The 25,735-nt window shown below is 38.5% G+C and overlaps 1 protein-coding gene across 2 annotated transcripts in view; it reads right to left on the reverse strand.

Moving 5' to 3' along the window:
• stab2 (stabilin 2) overlaps window positions 1–22,255 on the reverse strand; it is a 34,810-nt gene extending 12,555 nt beyond the window's left edge. Inside the window, exons 1-44 of one of the 2 annotated variants that reach the window (XM_077234663.1) lie at window positions 22,061–22,255; window positions 21,203–21,330; window positions 20,068–20,174; window positions 16,415–16,500; window positions 16,261–16,327; window positions 16,074–16,169; window positions 15,865–15,987; window positions 14,853–15,049; window positions 14,606–14,736; window positions 14,375–14,508; window positions 13,454–13,536; window positions 13,220–13,367; window positions 12,884–13,023; window positions 12,681–12,743; window positions 12,160–12,276; window positions 12,025–12,078; window positions 11,854–11,934; window positions 11,172–11,324; window positions 10,378–10,437; window positions 10,091–10,186; window positions 9,878–9,964; window positions 9,686–9,797; window positions 9,422–9,599; window positions 8,560–8,653; window positions 8,324–8,482; window positions 7,745–7,840; window positions 7,545–7,640; window positions 7,287–7,334; window positions 6,334–6,470; window positions 6,108–6,216; window positions 5,919–5,996; window positions 5,583–5,672; window positions 5,365–5,472; window positions 5,131–5,262; window positions 4,914–5,042; window positions 4,771–4,833; window positions 4,276–4,371; window positions 3,952–4,147; window positions 3,778–3,873; window positions 3,603–3,648; window positions 2,059–2,138; window positions 1,845–1,964; window positions 1,604–1,680; window positions 53–124 (exon numbers count right to left, since the gene is read on the reverse strand). In XM_077234663.1, the coding sequence (XP_077090778.1) occupies window positions 53–124; window positions 1,604–1,680; window positions 1,845–1,964; window positions 2,059–2,138; window positions 3,603–3,648; window positions 3,778–3,873; window positions 3,952–4,147; window positions 4,276–4,371; window positions 4,771–4,833; window positions 4,914–5,042; window positions 5,131–5,262; window positions 5,365–5,472; window positions 5,583–5,672; window positions 5,919–5,996; window positions 6,108–6,216; window positions 6,334–6,470; window positions 7,287–7,334; window positions 7,545–7,640; window positions 7,745–7,840; window positions 8,324–8,482; window positions 8,560–8,653; window positions 9,422–9,599; window positions 9,686–9,797; window positions 9,878–9,964; window positions 10,091–10,186; window positions 10,378–10,437; window positions 11,172–11,324; window positions 11,854–11,934; window positions 12,025–12,078; window positions 12,160–12,276; window positions 12,681–12,743; window positions 12,884–13,023; window positions 13,220–13,367; window positions 13,454–13,536; window positions 14,375–14,508; window positions 14,606–14,736; window positions 14,853–15,049; window positions 15,865–15,987; window positions 16,074–16,169; window positions 16,261–16,327; window positions 16,415–16,500; window positions 20,068–20,174; window positions 21,203–21,330; window positions 22,061–22,147 (4,650 nt within the window). In that variant the 5' untranslated portion in view covers window positions 22,148–22,255. Of the gene's footprint in view, window positions 1–52; window positions 125–1,603; window positions 1,681–1,844; window positions 1,965–2,058; window positions 2,139–3,602; window positions 3,649–3,777; window positions 3,874–3,951; window positions 4,148–4,275; window positions 4,372–4,770; window positions 4,834–4,913; window positions 5,043–5,130; window positions 5,263–5,364; window positions 5,473–5,582; window positions 5,673–5,918; window positions 5,997–6,107; window positions 6,217–6,333; window positions 6,471–7,286; window positions 7,335–7,544; window positions 7,641–7,744; window positions 7,841–8,323; window positions 8,483–8,559; window positions 8,654–9,421; window positions 9,600–9,685; window positions 9,798–9,877; window positions 9,965–10,090; window positions 10,187–10,377; window positions 10,438–11,171; window positions 11,325–11,853; window positions 11,935–12,024; window positions 12,079–12,159; window positions 12,277–12,680; window positions 12,744–12,883; window positions 13,028–13,219; window positions 13,368–13,453; window positions 13,537–14,374; window positions 14,509–14,605; window positions 14,737–14,852; window positions 15,050–15,864; window positions 15,988–16,073; window positions 16,170–16,260; window positions 16,328–16,414; window positions 16,501–20,067; window positions 20,175–21,202; window positions 21,331–22,060 lie in introns of both variants that reach the window. The other variant, XM_077234664.1, reaches the window with a different exon arrangement.
• Window positions 22,256–25,735: the final 3,480 nt, after the last annotated feature.

Genomic DNA, 25,735 nt, shown 5'->3' on the forward strand with positions numbered 1-25,735 from the left:
CCAGTTGAGAACTAATAGTTATTTTAATACAGCTATCAAAAACGGCATGTACCTCTTTACAGACGTTGATGGCTTCACACTGCTTTCCATTCCCAGAAAAGCCAAGTTTGCAGTAGCATGCTGACTGGAAGAAAAAAAGAAACTCTGCTTCAAAGTTATTCTAAGGGTGAGTCTGTCAAAATCATATCCAGGTCTTTATACATTCCAAAATCAAATTTAATATTTTGTTTAATGGTCTTAATTGTCATACGAATGTAGACTTTGTCCCGTTCTCTTTACTAATGCAATAAATTAATGAAAATGTATTGTATATAAGTTATGGTAGTATTAATTATTACTTGAAGCTGAATTAAGTCAAACCATTCACTCAAAAAAATTTTTTTTAGACACACTGACATCAATAATCAGCCTGTGAATCTCGACAATGGTGACAATAAAGCATGTTGCAGTGGATTTTGGGTGCCACTAATCAAAAGTCATTCATGGCTCCCATCATGCATTGCGGTATGAATAAATTATGATCTGAAATGTATTAGTAATATCCTTTTCCTAATTGAATATTCTGTTTGTCACCATTGTTGAGATTAATACACTGATTCTTTATGGCTGTGCCTAAAAAGAGCTTTTTTTTATTAGAACAACTTTTAAGAAATCCTTTGGATTGTTTAGAAATTTCTAGATCTTGTACTGTAGAATCACTGTGATGTTGTAATCGACATTATACATTTAAAGTCAGAGATTAGGCTCTAAATGAGTTTTGTGATGCAAGTCAAGTAATAAATGTCAAAACATAAGCAACATCGTCACATCTTTTGTCTTTGATCATCTGCCAGTTATAACTCAGATACAACTGCCAAACAAAATCTAATGTTAACAGTTTAAGGGTCACGAGCCCAACTAAAGCAAATACTGATCACCATAATGGTGGCTTAAATCGATTTTCAAAACTTAAATTTAGTTGGCCAAACCCAACAAGCTATGTTTAGTCAACAGAAAATATTTAATTGACAACATTCTATTTCAAGTTCAGTCTACATGCAGGGGTAGTCAGCACATCACAAAAATTTGGTTTCCGCAACTTAAATTGGGCCAACTAAAAATTTTAGGTGCAAAGGGTCACTAGAAATGTTTATGTTGGAGAGGCATTTATTTTTTTTACAGTTTTGTATCGTCACCCAAACATAACTTTTTTTGTCATTTACTCCCCCATACCTGTAAAAAGATATTTAGAAGTGTTAGAAACCAAACTCTCATGGCCGTTGACTTCCATTGTGTATATACATAAAACCGTGATATTTCTGTCATCTTGTCTTCCACAGAAGAAAGTCGTACTGTTGATTTCCTATCTTAAAGGGATTTTTATTTTTTTATGTATTAAGTTTATACAGTATGGTAGTGTATGTTGTGCTGCCTTCAATCAAGACATTAAATTTAAACTGCATGTGTGTTAGTGCTAAACTCTTCAGCACTGTGGCCTTCAAGGTGCAATTTTCTTGGGGGGGAGGGGTTGTATTTGAGTGAAATTTGTAGACATGGTTTTGTGAGATTCATTTATACAATTATGTTTACTGGCTTAGTGGATGGCCTGCATATAGCCTCCTACCTTATTAGGGCCTGTATGAATGCAGTCACCATCTGCATGGCATCCCCCGTTATTACCATCCAGGCATGGATTGATGGCTTCAGACACACACACATTGACACATAAATATAATTGTTTACCTTTCTTCTGAAATGCACAACAGTACTTTCACAATATATTTTGTCTTTCTGGACATTTAAACCTAGGACAGTGGTGTTATGAGTACGTTAGTCTACAAATTGAGTATTAAATGCACACTTACAAACGCATACTTTTCCATCGCCTGCATAACCAGGGAGGCACATACATATTCTTTGTCCTGGGACAGTACGCTTGCACACGCCAGAACAACCACCATTTTTCTCTGCACATGCATCCACCGCTTGTTGGAGATAACACCATATATTATATTAAATCAACATTTTAAATCATTGGCTACAACAGTTAAGCGTTTGAAGGTTTCTTGAGATGTTTACCTGAACAATACGTGCCATTGCCCTGAAATCCTGCAGCACAACTACAGTAATATGTGTTGTCCACTACGTTCAGCAAGCAGCTACAACCCACATCAAATACAAGTCAACTCAAGTTCAATGTAAATACAATATTTAAAGTCCATAGAATGTATGGGTCACAAAAACGTGGGGGGAACATTTCACAAAACATTAAAAAGCAAGTGGTCAGCCAACTGTAGATGAGGAAAATTGGCAATAGGTGTACACCTCTTCTGAAGCAGGTCTAGAAAAAAAAGTTTTTCAGATACCAATTTGACTAATTTCAAACCACTCCCTCAATTAGAGGGTGCACCTGTTGTTAATTGTAGCAGTTCCTCTAAAAGTTATCTGTAACCATATTCAAAGGAAAAAAGCTCAAGTTTATGTCTGCAGAGTGAATATTGTTTTTTCAAAGAGGTCACATTTCACCCCAAATTGCAAAAGCCTGGTGACAGAGCAAAGACTTTTACATTGTTACAAAAGATTCCCATTCCAAATAAATAATACGTGATATGAATTCGCATATTTGAAAGATTTCTGAAGTGATCATGATTGGAAGAAAATTCAATTTTGATATCACAGGAATAAATTACATTTTCAAATATATTTAAACAGAAAAATTATTTTAAATTTAGATAAATTCTAATTTTTAAGACTTTGTGAAATAACAATTTAAAATTTTGATATGACATGTTTTCCATAGATTTCATGAGATTCACCCAAGAATGCTGTCAATGCAGATACAGTAGTAGTATATGGAGTTTCCTATGTGTCTTTTTTTATTCAATCAAACATACATTATTAAATAAAATAAAGATTGCAAAAAAGTCTTAAGCCATAAAATAAACAAGTTGATGATAAAATGATTTGCAGTGCGTATAAATCTTTGATCTTTTGATTTATTTGTGCATTTCAAACACTTTTTCATCACAAACACACAGATTTTGCTCTCTTTTTGGGGGGTCTAAATCGTTTGCTTGCGAATGAAGCTGTGTCTCAGTGGGCGGTCTCTATCAACCAGGATTAAAGGCCATTTTCTATTGGTCACCCTGGATCGAAATGACAGGTTGAACACGCCCAACTCGTTTTCCCGCTGCTGCCTTGGGAAAGACACTCTGTGAGAGAGCAGTGAGTGAACTTGTAACATGTCGAGCAACAGGTTGTTTACTGAGTTCTGATTTAATATCATAAACTCAGTGACAAGTAAATTAATTATTCTCTACTTATGCTTTCCCATTTAAATACTTAATTTATCATCAACTTTATTTTTGAGCCTTAAGAAGAATTTTTTGCTATCTTTTTTTTTTTAAATGACAAAATAATTAGTTTAACTCTCAAACACAGTATGTTTGATTGAATAAAAAAGACTCCATAGCAGTACTGTAGAACTTCGATTTAAACCATGGTACTGAATGATTACCATATTCCTACACTTTGGTATGTACATGTTATTCCAAGGTACTTCAAAATAATATGGTTTTAACATGCTACCTGTTTGGTAGTAGGTATTTTGAAAGCAAACTTACTTTGCACTGCTGTGGCACTTTCCACCGCACATATCTGATGTAATAGCTGAAAATAGTTAACATATCTTTATTTTTATTTACATATTACAATATATTTATATATACTGTATATACTATGGTGAAAGGCATCCAAATACTTAAAGCCAGTGAATACTGCGACAGGTGAGAATCATACCAATGGCGCAGTTTATTCCTCTCCAGCCCAGATCACAGGCACAGCTGCCGTCTCCATCCACATTGTCTTTGCAGAGTCCGTTAACACACTTACACTCTAAACAGAAAGATAGTGCATATTGTATGAGACAACTGTTCACAGAGTATGCTGTATAAGCTTTTAAATCTCTGATACCTTGATCACAGTGAATTCCATATTTGCCAGTTTGGCAAGATTCGCATGCAGTGCCGTTAAAACCCTTGTTGCACTGACAGACCCCTGTGCCGTTGATCCCGTCTACACACACACCATTGCCAAAGCAGGGCTGACCTTCTGACCCCGGACACTTCTCGCAGTTGATACCATAATACCCTGCACAACACTTTCTTTCCTGCAAACAGAGAGAAACAGTGATATCATACTGAAACCCATTTCTTCCATTCTGAAACTCCAAAAAGCTCCTGGCGCTTGGGAATAATGCAAGAATAAATGTGAAAAGAGAATGTATAATGTACATACAATGTTGACTTTCTCACAAAAAACTTTACATCCAATGGTCAGCAGTGTCTCTTCATGATACACTCGAGTGTACATGCATCTTGTCTTCGGCCTCATCTGAGGAAAAACAATTAATAGGAAACATTATTTTCACCCAGTTAGTGCACCACAAAGAGGAATGTGGACAGATTTCTACTGCTTTGCTAAATCTATAAAACAGAAGTTACTTGAAAATAATTTTCATTTTTAAAATATCAATATTTCAAATAAAGATTACAATTGACCTAATAAAATAACAATATTAAATGAATGTATTGGTGAACAAATGTATTAATTTATATGACTGTCTCAGCCAGTCAAACCGATATCAGACAATATAAATGCATTTTTAAAAAAATAACAGATTTGATTTTTTTTTTTTAAGTTTAGGTATAAAAGTGAATCGTGAAAATGACCATATCTTAAAATGAAATCTTCACATAAGCATTTTTGGGACCACTTTAAGCGTGCACACACCAGTTTTTTTGTTCCTGAAGGGCAAGAGTTCTCAGGTGGTTGGAAACAGTCCATGCAGCGTCCCTACAGACACAATATACATATTTAAAATGGATATTTAAAGGATAAGAAGAAAATGACCAGGCTAAATAAATATATTGCACCGTGAAGATTTTGGAGGTAGCTCTGTCACAGCGGTTGTGGGGGATGCTCAGGACAGTAGACACTGTGTGGATTACCCCTTTACTGGTCTCTATATCGGTCACGTTCACCTCAGCCTCATTAACAAGCACCTATGACAGAGAAATCCATTATATATCCATGACGGAGCATTTGATTTACTGTACCAGGTTGACTCAACATAATTTACCCATTACTTACTTTCTTATCTTGCCGGAAAATTCCCAGTTGGTACGAAAAGCCAAGCATAGTATCTTTATACAGTCCATCCACCAAATCTCCATCTTTTAGAGTCTCATTCAGTATAATGTGATACTGGGTAACGTTTAACCCCTGGGAATAAACACACACACACACACACAAGAATGAGATATTATATGCGTAATACAAACAGACAAATATACAAAGCCTTAATGGTTATAAGTAATATAATACCAGTGACTCCTTGCCCGTTCTTCTGAGGTATTCTTGGATTGCGGTGTCTGTCGGAGCAAACACAGTATAGCCCGTAGACTCCTCCATTTCATTAGTGAGGTTATGTTTCTGGCAAAATAAGTACAATTCAAAAACACAATTCACAATAGTCCAAGCCATATGCAGAGTACGATTATTGTCATTTGAGGTGCGGCAGGCCTACAAGAATGGACACTCACCAAGAGAGAGCTGCGGTAGAGAGAGAGATCAGACCTCTGACTCAACACCTCCAGTAAACCTTCACTCATCTGGCGCTCAGGAATCAACACCTGGAGAGGACAACAGTGGCACATTTCTTCAATCTGTGCATATGTATTTGTTCTGCATTTGCGTGTTCATATTCACACAAAATCAGTACAACAATAAGTTTGCCCTTTATTTTTAATTTAGGATAAAAATGTGAAACCACACACGTTTTGCATAATTGGCAACTTGTATACAATTTGTAGTAAATGACAACTAAAATTGTATGTGTTTTTATTTGAGAACAAAATTGAAAGACTCTAGAGGCTTACTTTGTCAATAAGATGTATAACTCCATTCTTTGCTGCCATATCTCCAAAAGTTATATTTCCTTCTGCAACATTGGTTGTCTGAAAAAAAAGAGAGAAACACAGAATAATATACAATATCTCATAGCAAAGTTCAAAGACAGGCAAAATTGCACTGGGACTAATGGTAAACATAAGATGTTTCCTTCTCACATCATTGGTTGTGTAAACAGGAAGTGTCCTTTTCAAAAGGGAAATCAGTCGTGGGGATGGGGAGGAACGAAGATCGTTTAGAGCAAATATCCCAGAAACCATGTGATTTCTGTGAGAAAAAAACAGCAACATGTATTAAAGTAAAGGAGTTGAAACAAGCATTAATTGTAACCAAAAATATTGACAAATGACAAATTAGCTGATGTGGTTGCATGACCACACTTACTTTACAAGACTAGGAAGATTACTGCGGGTCATCCAGAAGTCTTTGTCTTCTTTATTTAGTTTCTCTGTGGCTTGAGCCGATGGCACGAAGAGTGTGAAATTTTCTGCCTTTGACAGTAGCTGAGAAAGATCTGTTCGCTATGGAATATTTCAGAACTTATTAGGAAATCAAACATTTTTGCTCTGTTTTTGCTCCAAAACGAAGCCACAACAAAACTGTTGCACATTTTAGGGTAGTGACATTACTGAATTAATCAGTTTTCTTTTTGTCTGAACGAATTGAAGGAGTGAATGATTAAATGACTCACTCATTTAGGTTCTGAATGAATCAGTGGATACCTCCAAAATAGCATACTTCCCTTCTATGTAGTAGGCGAAAAACAGTATTTGACATAAAAGAGTAGACATAAAAGTACCCGGATGACCTACTACTTCAGGTGAGATTCTGAAGTGTGTATATGGTGGACACATTACTATCCCCTATGGCCATGGGAGAGGATTAGTGAATGACAGTGAAGGGACAACTAACAATGAGAACATAGTGAATGTATGTCTGGATTACATTCACACTATATATAACATACTTTTTTAGCACTAATGAAGTAAGTTTTTTTTTTTTAATAACTACCTATGCAAGATAGTATGCGATTTCAGAAGCAGGAAGTGTTTTTTTAAGCAAATCCCTTGAGTGAATGATTCATTGACTCACTAATAAAGAGTCAATTGTCACCAGCTGCTGGTGTACGATGTAACCTGCAGAAAAACTCCCCATCACTAAATGTAAACAGTCTGTCAGGAATGTGCAAACAGTGAAGTGGAGTGATTCAAACAGTGAAAAATAAAAAAATAAAAAAACATATCCGAGGACTAAATATCAGCAGTCTCTGCTTGACCAATTAAAGTTGAACTAGCTGTTGCATAAATACTTTTAGAACACTTTAATGTAAAACTTACAGCAATCCAGAGGTTGAATTCTTGAAGATTTGGGTTTGTTGCCACCTCCTTCAAAAAAAAAATTAAGAATACTTATGATTATACAAATCTTAAGTACAAATAGGTTCTACAAATAAGTAAATAGCTTATACAAATACAGTTTGATGATTTAAAATGTACAAAAATTGCATAGATTTTTTTATTTAGTTGTGCCTCTGCATAACCACATCAAAAAGTATCCAACTATAACATGCAGTCCTAAAATAACATATACGATACCTGTGCTAGGGTACCATAACAAATTTTTCCATCACCATCGTAGCCGTCCTCACACACACACTGCCATCCACCTGGGTTCAGGAACTTGCATGCACCCTATGAGAAAACGGCAAAATGAAAGGAAGCAGCTGATGTGCATACATGTATACATTGTATGTAAAGATCTGTGCAGGTGTGTGATGACTTGTTCGAACACTGACCAGGAAATGGCATCCACCCTTCTGATCCACACACTGATTGACAGGTTCACATTGATTCCCGTTTCCATTGTAACCATTTTTGCAAGCACAATCACTCTAGGGAGAATATCAATCATCAAAAATACTATAAATATTTTGATGAAGCCTGATTCATAATCACACTTTGTTCATTTATTGGACAGAGGAGTACTGGCCCCCCGACTAAGCCTGGTTTCTCACATGATTTTTTTCTCCATTCTGTCACCAGTGGAGTTTGGGTTCTTGCTTGGGGACACTTAATATTCAACAATATTATTGATCGGACTGAACTGATGCTTTTGTATGAGAACTGAGCTGGATGATGACATCATCCAGAACTGCTTTAAAGATTAAATTAAATAAATTAATTATTGATGATCTTTACAATAGAATTGAATCAACAATGCCGAACAACAGCCGAAATGCATAAATGCATTCCTGTTATCACTGTAAAGCTGCTTTGAGACAATCTGTATTGTATAAAGCGCTATATAAACAAAGGTGACTTGACTTGACTAAATCTAGGAAGACGGGGTTTGGGAATCACAACGACCCCCTCACCTGTCCTGGGCCCACATAGATACAGGTGGCATTGGGGTGACACCCTCCTTTGGATGGATCCAGACAGTTATTGATGGGCTGGCACTCATCTCCATCCTCCCTCCAACCACTCAGGCACTGGCATGTGTGTGTGCCTGGACCGGTCTTTATGCATTTGGCCTGAGAGTAAGCGAGAATAAACATGTTATCATGACATGCTTACATAAAACACAAGCACATTGATGCATTTGACTTACATTGACGCTGCAGCTTCCGCGATGTGGTAAAGCGCACGGATCACTTTCAATACACATGTATCCATCCCCTTGGTAACCAGGCTTACATACACACCTAAATTAAAACAACATAACAAGAATAAGCCATATAGCATATGCGTTCCCCTTTCTTAATTTGTTTAGTTTTTTTCTGCAATTTTTTTTTTAAATATGATGGTCGCCTTGTAAAGGACTTCCTTCCCACAATTAAAAAAACAGCTATACATGTAAGACTAATTTCTATTGTGTGATGATAAAAATTAAACAAAGTCTGGAAATAAGAATAATATTTGTCATAATTTATTGTATAGCACTTTTCACAATAAATATTGGTGTAAAGTAACTTTTTCTCTTTTTTTTACATTTTTAAATATTTGTTTCTTTAAAAGACTCATAATGTGTTAGAAAAACAGTGTACTATTAAAATGAAATAATTAAATCTCTACATAATAATATTTTTATGATATTTATTTGTATAGAACTTTTCACAATAAATGGTCTTTTTCCTTTTTACATTTTTAATTTTTTTTTTTTGTATTTGAAAAACTCAATGTGTTAGAAAAACAGTGTGATATTAATAATGAAATAATTCAATCTGGACATAATAATAATAATAATAATAATTATAATTATTTATTTATTTGTATGCCACTTTTTTTTTAGAATAAAAAAATCAGTCTAAAGCATTTTCTTTACATTTTTTGGCCCCCTTTTGACCACAGGGGTCTCCAAACGCCAGTTTGAAATCTCTATGACTAAAGTATAAAATGTAATAAGTAAATGAAGGACAGGTGATTTCTGTCTCTGTCTCCCTCTAAAACATGGAAGGATGTAGAACACTCACATGAACGCTTCCCTATTGGACACACAGTTGGCGTGGGCATGGCAGGGCTGGTTGGGCCCGCACGATTGGGTCTGCTGCTCACAGAACTCTCCGGCATAACCGTCTTTACAGGAGCCCTGCTTACATTTACCGCTGGCCTCTGGACGGTTATCACACACTCCGTGGATGCATCTACAAGCTGGAATAAGGGAGGGACGCAAAGTAAATATTGTTATTAAACATCTGAATTATTCTCAAACATTGTGCTGTAAAATAAATTCATACTTTTGTCACAAAACGGGCCATATTTGTTGGAGTCGGCACAGTATTGGCAGCGTGATCCTTTGAAATTAGGCTCACACTGGCACGTGCCATTTCCATCGATGCCCTCTGAGCACTAACAACAAAAGAAATACAGTTATGCCAACTGAAAAATGCTGACCTGTACAGTATGAGCATTGTGTGCGTGCAGTTTACCTTCCCATGAGAGGAACAGGGGGCGGTGAAACCACCAGGGCATTGGGAACAGTCTGGTCCAAAAAAACCTTTACAGCAGCGAGGGGTCTGGTGAAGACAAATAATGGCTAATTTGGTTGGCTAATCAGGTTGACCAGTAAAACTAGATGCAGTTGCAAATTACGTCATATACTCTGGTTTGAATGCATTACATATAGAGAAACAAATACTCACAGTCTTTGTTTCATTGCAGAAGAGGGCACAGCCGTGGGTGGGTATGGTCATGCCAAAAGCACTCTTTTTAAACACACAGCCTCTGGAGAATATATCCTGAGTATGAGAAGTCCAAAAAAAGAGCAACAAAAAAACAAAAAAATCAGTGTACAATTTCACTCCAATTTAACGCCAGCCTGATACAAAGCCCTAATGAGACTAAAAGTTAGGAAGATTACATTTTTTAACTTAAGCTTTATTGTATTAAATTATAGCATGCATTAATAGTATTATATGTGACAGGTTACCAATGATTCACCAGTTGGACAGGTAGATTTGGAGACAAGTGTACAGCTAACGCATGAACCCTGTGACAAAGAGAAGAGAAGACACACACACACTCTCGTGTCAGTATGGTAACTAAGGCTGCGTCCGAAATTCAATACTCTCGAGTAGGTACTCGTTTTGATTAAGTCATTACTTCGCGACCATTAAACAAGTATATAGTTATATATAGTATGAATATGTGTAGTATGAATGTAATTCAGATATACTACATTCACCATGTTGTCAATCTCATGTGACCGACCAGTGTCAGTTACCTCACTTCACTGCCACTCTACCATGGTCTCAAAGGATAGTAAAGTGTTCATTATATGCACACTTCAGAAGCAGGTCATCTAGGTACTTTTTGCCTACTCTTTAATGAGTCCTGTGAATTTGGACAATCATACTACTCTTGTCACAATGTTTTTTACGTACTATATATAGTAAGAAAGTATGTGATTTTGATCACAACCAATCACTTTAAATGAAAGGCTTATCTATTTTATATGTAAAAGTGCAAACAACAACTTTAAAGACGAAGTTTGTGATTTTTGTTGTTTCCTAAGAGGTTTCTTGAACACTGTCCCCCTCTGGAATTGTTCAAGTAGCACCACAGTGTTTACAGCAAATCATCCTTTGAATGGCTAATTTGTAGATGTCTTTATACATAAAACTGGGATAAATTGGTGTATTTTTGACATAGAAATACCGTTAAGACAGAAATGTGTGTCTGTTACAGCTATGGTTGGTCGACACAAGTGGAGATACGGCTTACCTTATAAATATTGGTTTCTTTGGTGTCACACCTGTGAGGTAGGATGGGCTCTATTGATGGAGGGATCAGCAGCCCCTCCAGTGAATGAAGACGGCCATTCTTTGCCTCAACGTCCAGTTCCAGCACGGATTCCCCATTGACCAGGATCTGCCCCTATTTGAGACAAAATCAGTGGTTTTATAATACAAGCATTTTGACCCCTAAATCACAATTAAAATGTCTGAATTTCATTGCATTGTTTTCAGTAACATTATTTTTAGTGGTCTCATTTACTCTCAAATTCACACAGGTGTCTTATTGGAGTAAACACAGGTGTAGTTCATCACATTAACTAGTATGCACATTAACCTTCATCGTTTGACCACTAGAATGTGTACAAATAGGTACAATTTTTGTGTTACCTTTTGTAATAGTACAGTACAATTTTATTTTGCAACATATTTATTTAGCTTGAACAGTGTTTGTGCTGTCTGTCTTCCAAATGAATCCCACTTTGATTTACATTTTATTATCTAATGCAATGGCATTCATGCAGTGTTTCTTAAATGCACAAATACGTTTGATGGCCACTGAAATAAACTTGCTGAAATATGCTACTACTTCATTAAAGACACATGTGGATTTAGGAGTATGTCTGAGCATTGCACAAATATTTTCTATTTAATGAATGATTATTACTCACAGCAGTCGTCACATTAAATGTCAGGACCTGGTTCGCCATGGTCACAGCGCGAGGGTTCGACACAATGAAGCTGACACTCAACTGTACACGATACAAGAGACAGAACCTAATCAATGATGATCTAGAAATGGATTTGAACACACATATATTCGCACACATCCACACACAAACCTGAGAAGTGGACACTATGTGATTGCGCATCAGTTCAAGTAATTTTGTCTTACCCTAAATTGGGAGAAATGAAAAGAAAATGTAAAGTGATGGTTTTGTGACAGAACATCATTAAATGATATATTTGCATTGTACCTCCTCAGAAGTAAGAAAGTCTAAATAGCCCGGCTTTAGGAGGGTAAAGGCTATATTTGTTGGAGCAAATAGTGTATAAGGTCCTTCTTCTTCTAAAACTTTTGCCACATTGGTTTTCTGAGAAACAGAAATATTAAAGGGGTCAGCAATTTTTTACAAATTGAACAAAGAATCCTGAAAAAAATATCAGTTTTCACAAAAAGAATAAGCAGTACAATGGTTTTCAACACCGATAATAATAAAAAATGTTTTGAAGCATCATGTGACTGAAGACATTTTAAAATATATTCAAATAGAAAACACTTATTTTAAATTGTAATAATATTTCACAGCATTACTGTTTTTACTGTATTTCTTTTTAAATAAATGCAACCTTTGAGAGTTTAAGAGACCTCTTCCGAAAACATTACAATAATCTTGTAAGCAAATATTTACCCTTGTTATAAAAATCATTTCTAGAGCTGGTCAGATGTCTTAAAGTGCATGAATTTAGGGTTTAATTGACTTTAAAACTTTGTTACCTCAAGCAGAGACTTAAACTGGGAGAACTTTCCATTGTCTGAGAGAATCTGCAACAAGTTTTCCTGAAAATAAGAGATAAATAAATTGGCACGCCTAACAAACAAAAACAACATTGATAAAACATGCAAATGGGAGTTGTTTTTGTTTAGTGTATGACATTTATATAGCGCAAATTTCCAAGAAATCCTTCAGCTTCACAAACCTCTTTCTCGCTTATCACAGTAGAAGGAACTGCATCCATCAGCTTATCAACCAAATGAATTATTCCATTTGAGGCAAAGATGTCTGTCTCCACAAGCGTTCCTTTCTTACGGCTACCATGGAGACGGATTTTTACCTGCTCTGCCTTTATAATAAAAGTTTGAAAATCTAATGATTTTCTGTCATCATTAAACACACACATAGTGAAACATAAACAGATATGAGCAGGAAAGAGTTTAGGGAATGAAACAGGATATGATGATTCCACTCTTGTAATCTGCATTTGCACATCCTTGAAAACAATTGGGACACGCACACACAACCTGGGTTCAATCACCTACATCTGTCAGTGATTCGGCAGCCATGCCGGTCAGAGTATAGACGAGGATTCCCTTCTTCAGAGAGTCAGAGTTCACCTCTCCCGCAACCATGTGCAGCTTAGCAAGATAGCGAGCTCTCATCTCGTTTGCCAGCAGGGTTCTCACCTGGAACAAAAGCATGATTTTAGCATTTGTTTGAATGTATTAGATGGACGTATCATATGTGGGTGTGTTTGTGTTGTCTAACTTACAGATGTGCCTTTAAAAGCCTTGTTCACTGGCACAAACACAGTAAACGGTCCAAGCGAGGTCAGGGGCCACAACATGACTTTATCTGAAACAGTAGAAATAAAATTAGCACTATACTGCATCTCTACCTCATTTGTGTCTAATTGTATTCATCCCAAGGAACATCTCAGGTAATGCTGATACTCTAGGAGTGTTCAACTTCGACTGGATTTAACCGATCTGCGAGATTTGTTGCTTGCAGTCTGGGGAGGAGTTGAAATCTCATGTAGTGTTTGCATACTTTATCCCAAATGAAGTGGATTAGATGCTTAAACAGTGTGTTTGTGCTGTCTGTCTTCCAAATGAATCCCACTTTGATTCATATTTTATTATCTAAAGCAATGGCATTCATGCAGTGTTTCTTAAATGCCTAAAGATATATATAAAAATAATAAAGTTCAACATAAGCCTATATTATTTAAATACCAATAAAGTGGGGTGTATGTATTTTGTCAGTTTTGTTTTGATAACCATGACACAATATAACATTAGGATTACATGAAAAGAGTTTTTACTGTTATAAAAGCACGGATTTGTGTGCATTAGCAGAATAACAGTGTCAGAAAAAACATAAAACACACGTCAGTGTTCTCATTGGTGATTCCAGCCAATCGTGAAACAGCTGTGTTGTCATCAGAGCTCGTGCAGCTACTCTGAAGAAGCTGTGCTGACTGAGCCAGCTAACTGCTCTTCATTTGCTCTTGCGATACTTTGATTTCATACGTTCCAGTAACATGGCATCAGTGACATCTCAAATCAAGTTTATAAGCGGCACGCAGTGCTTCAAGTCAGTGCAAGTCAAATCAAGTTGTTCTGTGCTAATATCGAAACCCTAAAAAAAATAACCCTAAAAAATTTTTGTGAAAACCCAATAAGTCACTCACTGAACAGTGTGATGGCACTGGAGAGCTGACCCGTCCACTCCCCTCCTGGCTTTGAATTCAAGTCTTGCAACTGCTGAAGTATGTTCCCAAAGCATACATTTCCATTTCCAAGGTAACCTTCAAGGCACTTACATCTAAAATGTTTGGAATTGAAGCCGTGGTTTTGAATATGTGAGAAAGAGTGTGAACAAAATCCATAACAAAATAAAACAATTGAAAATGTTCACCTACTCGACTGTTCCTGGTTCCACTGTGGCACAAGTGGCATATTTATGGCAGGAGTCTGGTTTGCACATCTCTTTTATGCTGCAGCCCACCCCTTCAACAAACTTCTCAAACCCCTCCAAACATTCACAGTGAGCCTGTGGAAAACTTCAGTATTGTGAAGATTGCAAACCATAATCAAAGCAATCGGTACATTTAAGTGGCTCACATAAGTGCAAAGCGTGTTACAATGTTTACACACACACAAACACACCTTTCCAGGGCCGTCATACACACAGCGGGTAGAACCAGATGTGCAGTTTCCCAGGTTAGTCTGGCAGGGGTCGATGGGCACGCAGACACGGCCATCTCCACTGTAGCCTTCTGTACACGTGCAGATATGCTTGTTAGGCCCAGTATGCGCACACACTGCACTTGCATGGCACACACCTCTCAAGCAGGGGTTAATTGCTGCATAGACAATGCAACAAAGGAAAACAATAGATTTTGTGAGATCACAAGGCCTCCTCTGCTGAAATGAACAGATTAAACCAGTACAGAATACATTTCTATGCTAGACTGAGATGGTTTATAGTGTTTATTGCCGGTTTGGTGCAAAATATTTGAGCTTGGTGCCGTGCAAAATAAAGAGTTTTAGAGCTGTGTTGCTTTTAGTAGTCTGTTAACTAATATGTGTGTGTGTGTGTGTGTGTGTGTGTGTGTGTGTGTGTGTGTGTGTGTGTGTGTGTGTGTGTGTGTGTGTGTGTGTGTGTGTGTGTGTGTGTGTGTGTGTGTGTGTGTGTGTGTGTGTGTGTGTGTGTGTGTGTGTGTGTGTGAGATTGTGAGAAGTGAAAGTGAAGACTTTTAAATTGTTACAAATAACTTCTAATAACACCAAATCAGCATATTACAATGATTTCTGAAAGATCATGTTACACTGAAAACTGGTGTAATGATGCTGAAAATTCAGCTTAGCCATCACAAGAATAAATTACATTTTGAAATATATTAAAATAGAAAATAGAAAACAGTTATATTAAATAGTATTTCACAATGTTACTCTTTAACTTTTTTTTATCAAATAAATGCAGCCTTGGTAAGCATTAGAGACTTTCGAAAACATTATAAAAATCTTTACGAAACTATAAAACTTTTGAAACTATATATATCTCATATAGACTAATTTCAAATGGTCTTTATAGATAACTAACTATCGATGAAATGTCACATCTAACCCAATCATCAATCAAGCTTTACAAACCCTTGTTTGCTTGTGCAGTACTTACATGTACATTGGACTCCATCACCTTGATAACCAGGTTTGCATCTGCACATAAGCTGCCCTGTGCCCATGTCCTCAACACAACGAGAATCTGGCCCACACCGCAAAGCAGCACATGCTGGGAGCTCTGAAGAGAGAAAAAACATTCACTTATGCAGCTTTAATATCCAATGTCACATGTATTGTATACACAATAATAATACAAGGCCTTACCTCGGTCGCAGTCTATGCCAGTGTATCCAGACAGACATGTGCACCCTCCTACGCCTTTCATGCCGCTGTCACATACGCCATTCTTGCAGCTACACACTGAATAGCACATGAGAGCATGGTATCAACACCAAAAAAACAAAAACAAAAATTAATCCTGCTACAGAATAAAAGGGGCGGGGCTTTTTACCATTGTTGCATGTGGGTCCATATAAGTTCTCTTTACACTCTTCGCAAGCTGTTCCTTTAAACCCTGGCTGCAAAAACACCCAAAAAGTCTCAAAGGGTTGCTCAATAACTACGTGCTTGATTCAGACAGAGAAAGAGAAGGAAATTAAACTTACTGCACATGTGCATGTCCCATTGCCCCCTATACCATCAGAGCAGACTCCATTATTTCTGCATGGGTTCGCCGCTGATCCTGGACACTCTATAGAAAGAATAAAGGATTAGATTTCATGACTTTTAAAGTGAAGATATCTGTTTAAACTTCTGTTTCAATCAGATAAAATGGCCAATTTGGAGATGTCAATCACACATTTACCACTTGAGCATGGCATTAATAACTCATAGATCATGGATTTGATTCCCAGGGAATTAATGGAAAAAATGGCAACACTTAGGTCAATAAGGTCTCATTTGTTAACAGTAGTTATTGTAAACAATTATTAATTTATAGTTCACAGTGCATTAGTTAATGTTAACATACAACTTTTGATTTAAAAAATGTATTAGTAAATGTAGAACTTAACATTAACTAAGATTAACAAATGCTGTAGAAGCAGTATTTTTCTAATGTAGTTCATCTTAGTTTTGAGCTTTGTTGAGGCTGATTTGAGATCAGCGAGTTTGCGTGAACCTGATTTGAGGGCAAATGTTTGCTATGACTGTTCTGTGTTCAGTTTGAGTGAGACGGATTTGAGATCATTCTGTTTTCTAGGACTGATCTTGGGTCAGTGGGTTTGGGGTGGTAGGGTCTCTACAAGAGGATATGAGTTAGCAGAGTTCCTCTGATCTTCAAACAGCCCCTCGTCTCTTCCACTGACCCTCACTCTTCTTTTCCTTCCCGCCATTGTAAGTTTGACCACTTAGGCCTGACAAAACCCCTTCATCGGATCAGATCCTTCCCGGCCAAGCACACACATTGACACACTATGCACAGACGTGTCAACACAAATAGAAAATCACACTAGCAGCCAGCATATGCAGACAGTTCCTCATGAGCAAGGCCCCCTTTCAGCACTTGTAAAATTTACATTTTCTGCACATTTTCTGCACTTACTCTGAAGAAAAATTGGTAAGACTTTACAATAAGGTCCCATTTGTTGAATTTTGAGAAATTGTGGGTGGATCCAATTCAATCTCATTGGAAAACGTAACTATTTTAACAGGTGGTGATTTTGTATGAATTCATACTATGTGAATCGTACGAAAATGCATGATTTTTAGCAAAAAATAAGCATGAAGGTCCTCCCCAAACCTCACCCGTTATCCACTGGGGAGTAGCAGATCGAACAAAAAAGTAAAAATGAGCTCGTACAATTCACAGGAATTAGCTACCAATGGTGAACCATGATATTGTGTTGGTAGATCTAAGTAACAATCTTCAAATAAACAGGTTCAATATAAATCTCTGGAAAAATGTTGCCTTCTGCCATTCAGATAAATCGAGTTCTGGATTTGTTAAATATGAAATCAGATACAGGGACAAATGCATTGCTTCACCAAGCTTTCATAATGCTGACCCGCAGGGCCGGATTCAGCCAGCCCCACTAGGGGGTGCAGGTAGAATATCAGGGGGGGCAAGTCATTTAACGGAACATTTAAATTTGACAAATATAGTGATTTGATTTATATTGTGATATATATCGATATGGCCAGAAATGAAAAAATGTATTGTGAAATGAAAAAATCCTATATCGCCCAGCTCTAATCTATAAGCTCAAAGCTATCAGCTATCAGTATTTGATTTGTCTGATAGGTTTTATGTTGGATGCCCTTCCTGACACTACCCTCTGCATTTACCCGGGCTTGGGACCGGCACAAATAGGACACTGGCTTGTGCCCTGTTGAGGCTACATTTATCTTTTTTTTTTTTATCTGTCTGTCTGTCTTGTCTGTCCTTTCGTTTTTTGTTTCAATCTTTTTTTTTTTTTTTTTTTTAATTGTTTTTTTTTTTAGCTCTGTACACCGCATGGCTTATATCAGTCATTATAGCATCAGTCGTCTGCTTTTCTGTGCAAAAGTCCTAACAAATGCGTCCATATCTAGACCTGTTGTTATGGCCTTCTCGTGAGCCAGAATAACTAAATTTCTTTTTTTCTCATGTAGCATAGTGCGGCGGAAGGGGGTAAGAACACGAGACAAAGTGGAGAAAGAGCTCTCGCATGATGCAGATGATATTCCAATCACAAGGCATTCTTATACCCGTGTAGATATGTGCAAATGGTGGAGAGGTCTACAAACTCTACGTTCTCATCATCATTAGTCTTTTTGAATTATTTTTCCAACATAATTTTTGCGACAAGAATCTCATTGGAAAGTTTGTCACTGTCACAGTGTGTCTGCGTGCTCCGCTCTGCAGTGACTGACTGAGACGTGAAGCTCAGCAGGTTCACCACAAGCCGGAGAAGCGGCCACGCCCTCCCTATGCATCTACCAATCAGTAGCTACTTTGAATGAGGGATAGAGAGCAGAGAGCGCTCACTCTGACCATTTTTCTTGAAATCTTTTTTAAATTTGGGATCTTTGCATGCCATCACGTTTGGGGGGGCAGTCACGGCATTTGGGGGGGCATTGCCCCTCCTTGCCCATGCCTATATCCGGCCCCGCTGACCCGTCTCATAGACGCAAAGGTCAAATCATTTAACTCTCAAAGAACAATGCAGGAAGTTCTGCTGATAAGAGACCAAAGAAACCAAGACAACGCTTGGTAACTTAAGTGCTTGACTCAGCAAACTCATTGTGGTATCTGTGTAAGTGCTGACAGGGAGAGGAAACACTGGAAATGAGACCTCCACAGCTTGTTGGTCAGCACATTCCATTGGTACGGAGGCACAGGTCTGCCATATCCCTCTCAGAGGGAAGGAAGTACATAAATTCCTTGTTCCACAGCGGCTCAAAACTTCCTTTCACAGTGTGTGACAAGACAATAATATGTCACATGTCAGCTTATTGACTGTACAGCTCCCACAGGAAAAACAACTGTGAGAAACAAGACCGTCATGGTCTCATAACCACATAAAATGTTAAAAATGGATAAAGTGTGACTCCAAAATATCAACAACTGTGGAAGGTCACATTCATGCATATAGGATTTATATCCCTAGTCAAAAATTCCCAAAAAGAATGCTAATAGAATTTCTATCATAATTTGGAAGCAATCCTAAAGGGTATTATTGGGATCAAATAATAATTCTTCAAGAGTCACATAAGATCCTGCTGGATTAACTAAAATTCCAACTCTTTAGTTTATTTCTTCTGGAAGTTCAGTTAATCCAGTAGGATCATATTTTATTTTTAGAGGATGGCCGCTTTTAATGGTAATTTTATCTATTTACAACACATTGTGATTGTTTTTTTTTTTTGACAGAATTATAATGAATCGTCGTAAAAAACAATTATGATAAACATTTATTAGCATTCCTTTGGGATTTTTTGAAGAAGAAATGATAATATTAAAGTTATGTTTTTCCACTTCTTTCTCCAAGAGGAGCCGTGCTTCCCCTTACTTGCGTTTCAGATTTTGCGGTCACATAAAGATAGTTCCTGTCTAACTCATCCGTTCAAAATATTCCCTCAGTGCATCTTCCCTCACAGAATGACGGAAATGACAAATGCCATTTAAAATGTGTTAGATAATCAGATAAGAACACAACAATGACTTTTGGGCCATATTTATCTGGTTTAAGAGGTTATTGACGCCATCTTCTATGGAACAGAATTCAAACACAATTCTACACAAAACAGAATTCCTCTTCAAAGACCTGAAACTCACCAACGCAGTCATTGCCCCAGTAACCTGGACAGCACTGGGGTTCCACCGTGTCTTTGTAGCACTCATACGAACAGCCCGCCACAGACAAATTAGGTGTGATTTCATACCTAGACACAAACAGAGAGATTATTATGTAATTATTGCCTTTGTATTCATGCTATATATCATTGTTTATGCACAAGGGAAACACCTAATCTTGTCGTTAAAAATTTTTTAAATTTTTTTTTGGTCTGATATCAAAGTATGGTATTTAATTCAGGATAATTAAAAGAGATTTGACACAAATTGCAGAATATTCTTTGTCTGGATCTCTGAAGGCAATATTTTTTTTAATATATTAAAATTATAATATTTCATAATATTACCGTTTTACTGTTTTTATTTAAAAAAATGCAGCTTTAGTAAGCATAAGAGACTTACATTAAAACTCTTTAAAATCACAAAATTAATTACATAAAAAAATTACAATTAAAAAATGTAGGATAATTCAAAGACTTTTTACTCCTTTACGATCTAACGATCCAATCAGTTCCCAAAGGACAAAATCAAGACCCGCCCCACATTGTTTTTTTTCTAGAAGCTGTTTCACTCAGATATACGTTATAATAGAGAAGAAAAGACTATCGCCACTTCCGTTTCATGTCGACCTTAAGTCAAAACTTTCCATCTATAACTGAGATACCCGTAATGACATTATTTAGTTATTATCGTGTCTTTTTCCTCATAGTGACTGGCTGGTCCCCACAATGTAGCTCACACAAATAAATATTTCAGTCATGAACGCTGATTGGTTCCCTTATCACCATCTAGACATACTTCCTAGTAAATCCACACAAGCATATATTTCATGCCCCAGGCTGCGATTGCCCTGCTGCACGATTATGAAAACGTCTGTTTGCCCCTCCTTCTCCCCAGCGCCACCTGTAAAAATCTGCCACAGGGCGTTTAATATAATCTTGCAGCAGCATGACCTTTATGTTTGTTATTTTAAATAAGCTGAACAAATTCTTGTATTTGCTCAGCAGATCTCGTCCGCCAAAATCAAGCATATGAACATTCCATTCCCCATGCCAATAAATGCAAACTAAATAACTCACTCAATGAGTCGTCATGATTGAAACATAATATACTGTACCTGCAGTCTTTTGTGCTTTTCCCTGGTGGTTTCTTGGTGTAGCCACTGGGACATTTCACCAAAAGCGTTATCGAGCAGGAATGACAGGTCGATTTAGTCACCACCTGGATGTTCTTATCACAACGGTTCTGACCACAGACACCAACACAATCACACACACACACACATCCATAGCACATTAGTTTTCACAAAAAAAGACTGTTCAGTGCCGACTCTCACAGAAAGGCAATTGTTCTCTTAAATATGGTATCGTTTTTTTTTTAAACAGTAAAGCTGGAAAACATGCTGGATCTTAACACCTGCCACTGATTTTCCAAGGAGATTTACCTGATTCGTTCATGACTTTACAGCTTCTGACATTCTCAGGATTATTTTATCCAGCATTCCACGGGACATGCCAAAAGATACATGTCAAAACAAGGAATTTTTAACTGAAGATTTGCTTATATAGGCCTAGTTCATGCATCTTAAAGCAATACATGAACATTTTTCAACTGCAACCACAGAAATGTAAACATTCTCTTATAAAGTGTCCGTGGATATGAACATTCATATCAAAGCAAACTGCATGTTTATGTTGTTCTGCCAGCTTGTAGACTGAGTGGTATCTACTATATGTAAACAGGAAAGGGAAGTAGAACGAGCTGATAATCCCAAATGAGACAGCTTTCTACCGATTAACCCTGGAAAGCACATGTATAAGTACAAATTGTCCAACAGGAAGTAGTCCAAAATAGACAAATTATATTTCCTTTTCAAAATACTTGATTTTCAAAAATATTTGTTAAAAATGTTACATTACACTAAGATATTTACAAGCAATCACATATTAGTTGCACGAGTATGTGCGAATCTCACCTGTGATGTTGCACCAGCCACCCAGAGTATCTCAGACCCCAGCAGTAGAATCAGACCTCCACAGATTGAGTTTAAGATCAACTTCATGGTATTAATACTTTCTATTTCTGTCTCACTCACTCTTTCTTTCTGGCTCTCTGAGGTCCTTCACCAGACTGTGGCCACACATGCTGGCCTTCTGCCTTTTCAACAATCCCTCCCTCTCTCTTTCCTGTACCACAAGCAACATGAGAGTCAGAGGGCGACACCTTCCCCTAAAAATTCGGACACTTACCTAAATCCATTTCACATTACAAATAAATCCTTCACTCTTTCATTAACACGTAGACCAGAGAAAGACATTAAACAGAGAAAGATTTGATATGATGTTGTGTTGAGATGTCAAGTGCACTGCAGATGAAGAATAAAATAAAATAAAATATTATATCATTTTTTTTTCAGAACAATTATCTCATTCTTAACCTTCATACTCTCCTCATTTCTAGGTTACAAAGCATCAGCATCAATAGCCTATTTTGCAGTTCTTTGAGGATTTTTTGTTGTTGTTGTTGTTGTTGGTATTTTTCCCCCCTCTAAATTATTAATGTGTTGTTCTGAATATATACTTAAGTTTATTTTGAATGGTTTAATGTTTGTCGTAAATAGTTTTTTTTTCTTGTTTTAAGAATATTGTTTTTCTAACAATCTAGCTAAATATAGTGAGGCTTATGGTACTATAAAAAAAAAGAGAGGCGGAAAACAATAGGGGAAAAAAATAAAATGAGTTCAAGAAATACACATTTATGAGTTTGAAGTATAATCAATCTAATTTGAAAGATGTCTACATATTTTTACTGGAAAACCAGAAAATGCCAGAAAAAAACATGCTGATTAAGACCATGATTTTTGCAGCATGAAATTTGTGTCTCATCAAGAAGAGAGAAACACCATGATTTTGGCATTGGTGCAACACGTTTACGATTCTGAATACAAAATGACAACTTTTTGCTGAATAGGTTTATTGAATTCTAGTTGACCCAGTAGAAGGCTGGGAAGAAGCTGGTCCGATTTCCAGAAGCATTGAAAACATGTGTTTATATGAACTGAACAAATAAAACTGAAGGCAGAAGAATCACAGGATGTCCTCACTCATAAATAAGCCAAGTGGTCAGGTGAAGATACCCTGTCACACACACACACTTCCTGTATGTAATGCTGCATCATGACTTTCCTTTCATAGTCCCAGAACTTTAGGAATTACATGTGTGTGCACTGCATATATTTGGATATAGGTAGGTTAGTATGTTTTATAATCATGAGTGTGCATATACAATGCTTTTCAACTTATTCATGTGTGGCTTGTTGTTTTCACACTGCTTTTGAAAACAAATTAAAACCTTCATGACCAACCACTCAATTGTCTATAAGCCTACCATCCAAACTATATTTAAAATGGTTCTCTGGAATACCCTAAAAATGGACTGACTCCCAACCAGCTGTAAAAAATCTAACAGTTTTATCCCATCCCAACCACAAGAACACAATGTGCTATACAATATGGCATCAATGAACCTATGTATGCCAGGCCTACTAACGATTAGAAATATTCGACCAATTCAGTTCTCTTACGAGAGTTCCTCTCGTACTGCGTAATATCTTACGATATGGGGAAAACCTCTTTTCCACGAGATATTGAAGCCAAAAATTATCCTTAATTTTGAATCAATGTAAAACGCGTTGCAGCAGCATGCAGACATAGACAAGACGGCTTGCGTGCCTATTGGCTGACCTGCGGCAACAGCAGCAGCCTATTGAGAGAGGCCCTGCGTGACGCCATATCCAATGGGGGCGCTTTGCGCCCACTTCGTCACGTCCCGCCGAAATAGGCGTGCCCTTGATCTATAAATATAGCTCGATAGGCTGATATAAACTGATTTTTCATCTCTTCAGCGAAGCTCACGCATCGCTGGATCCAGAGTGAGACGCCGCACCATTGAGAACAAGCCTTCTGCGGGACTAGCCTCTGAGTCTGAAGCCGCTGGCCTTCACCTCGCCGCCTTCAGCCGCCGTACCTGCTATGCTTTCCGGCGTTATATCCTTTTACCTCTGCTAAGTGTGTGTTCGCCGCCGCGACACACGTTCTCTCTCTCTCTAAAAGAGCTGCGTCTTTTTCAAGATACCTAAATCCCGTGGCTCGTGCCGAGCCGCACTCAGCGACGTGAAACGCCATGTCATCTGCTTTTCCTGCCTGGGTGAGGATCATGCGGCTCTCACGCTCGCTGACGGCGGATGCCCTCATTGCGAGCTGATGCCTTTGGTGACTCTGAGGACTCGCCTGGCATCTTTCTCGGAGCCCCCACTTCAGCCCGCTGTGGTGCCGCGCCCCAAAAAGCGTTGTGCTCAGCGCACCCCCGATCCTTCTCTTGCCCGCCAAAGCTTGCCAGTTTGCCCGCCAGCTTCGCTGGCATCGCTGGAGTCGCTCACCAACGGACAACGGCCGCCGTCCGCTACCGCTTCCGCCACTGAGGTCGACGAAACAGCCGAGGCTTGCTGCTCTATCCTGGCATCGGACAGTGAGGATTGGGCGAGCTCTGTGGACCTCCCCCCCTCTACCCGCGAGCTGTCAGGAAAACGGGCCAGCATCGAGTCAGAGCTGATGCGTCTGCTCTCTCAGGCCGTCGACAACCTCGGCCTCGAGTGGGAGGCGCCCGCGCAGCCTGCGCGCAACCGGCTGGATGGATGCTTCCTGCAAAAGGACCGCGCCCCGTCACAGTCTAGGTCCGCACCCTTCCTTCCTGAGCTTCATGAAGAAGTTGTGAAAGCTTCTCGGCCAGACTGCTAACCTCTGCCTCTCCAGCATTCTCCACGGTGGACGGTGCGAAAGACAGAGGATACCTCTCTCTTCCTCCAGTGGCAGCAGCCGTAGCAGACGGCGTCCTCAGACGGTGCTACCCACTAAAGCCTGCCGCATGACTTCCGCCATGCTCAGTCGCGCTTACACCGCTGCTGGGCAGGCTGCGTCAGCACTGCATACTATGGCCATACTACAGATCTTCCAGGCCGACCTTCTCCGTAGAATGGACGAGGAAGGACCGGAAGCTGTCAGTGTGCCGGATTTGAGAAGCGCTACAGACCTGGCTCTACGCGCTGCAAAATCTGCTGCACAGGCCATTGGATGGAACATGGCTTCTCTCACAGTGGCTGAGAGACACCTTTGGCTGACGTTATCAGAGATACTCGGAGCGCTCTGTGGTACTCGAGGCGCCTATCTCCTCAGCTGGCCTCTTCGGATCTGCCGTCAAGGATTTCGCTGACAGATTCGTAGAGGTTCAGAAAAGGTCACAGGAGATGAAGCACTTCTTGCCGAAGTGTTCTAGTTCCGCAGCAGGTCGCTCAAAACAGCCGTCTGCTCGAAGCTCCCAGCCGCAGCCTCCGTCCCCCACCGCCGCTTCTCAGCGCTGCCAGGCCCGGGACCAGAGACCGCGCTCTCGCTCTGGTGGCAGCCGCCCCCCTCCGAGCGGGCCCCGGTCAAAGATTGAGGTAAAGCCCGAGGTCTCAAAAACTTCCTAGCCTCTCTAGGAAAACGAGGGTGTTCAGATCCCGCTGCGGCCGGATTTTCACCAAAACTTCTCGCTCGTTCAGTTCCAAACAATGCGACTGTTCCAGTCTATTTAACAGTAAACAAGCGGTACCACA

This window comes from Siphateles boraxobius, unplaced genomic scaffold, assembly GCF_051911475.1.
Source record: "Siphateles boraxobius isolate OS27281-9 unplaced genomic scaffold, OSU_SipBor_1 19, whole genome shotgun sequence".
Taxonomy (NCBI): Eukaryota; Metazoa; Chordata; class Actinopteri; order Cypriniformes; family Leuciscidae; genus Siphateles; species Siphateles boraxobius.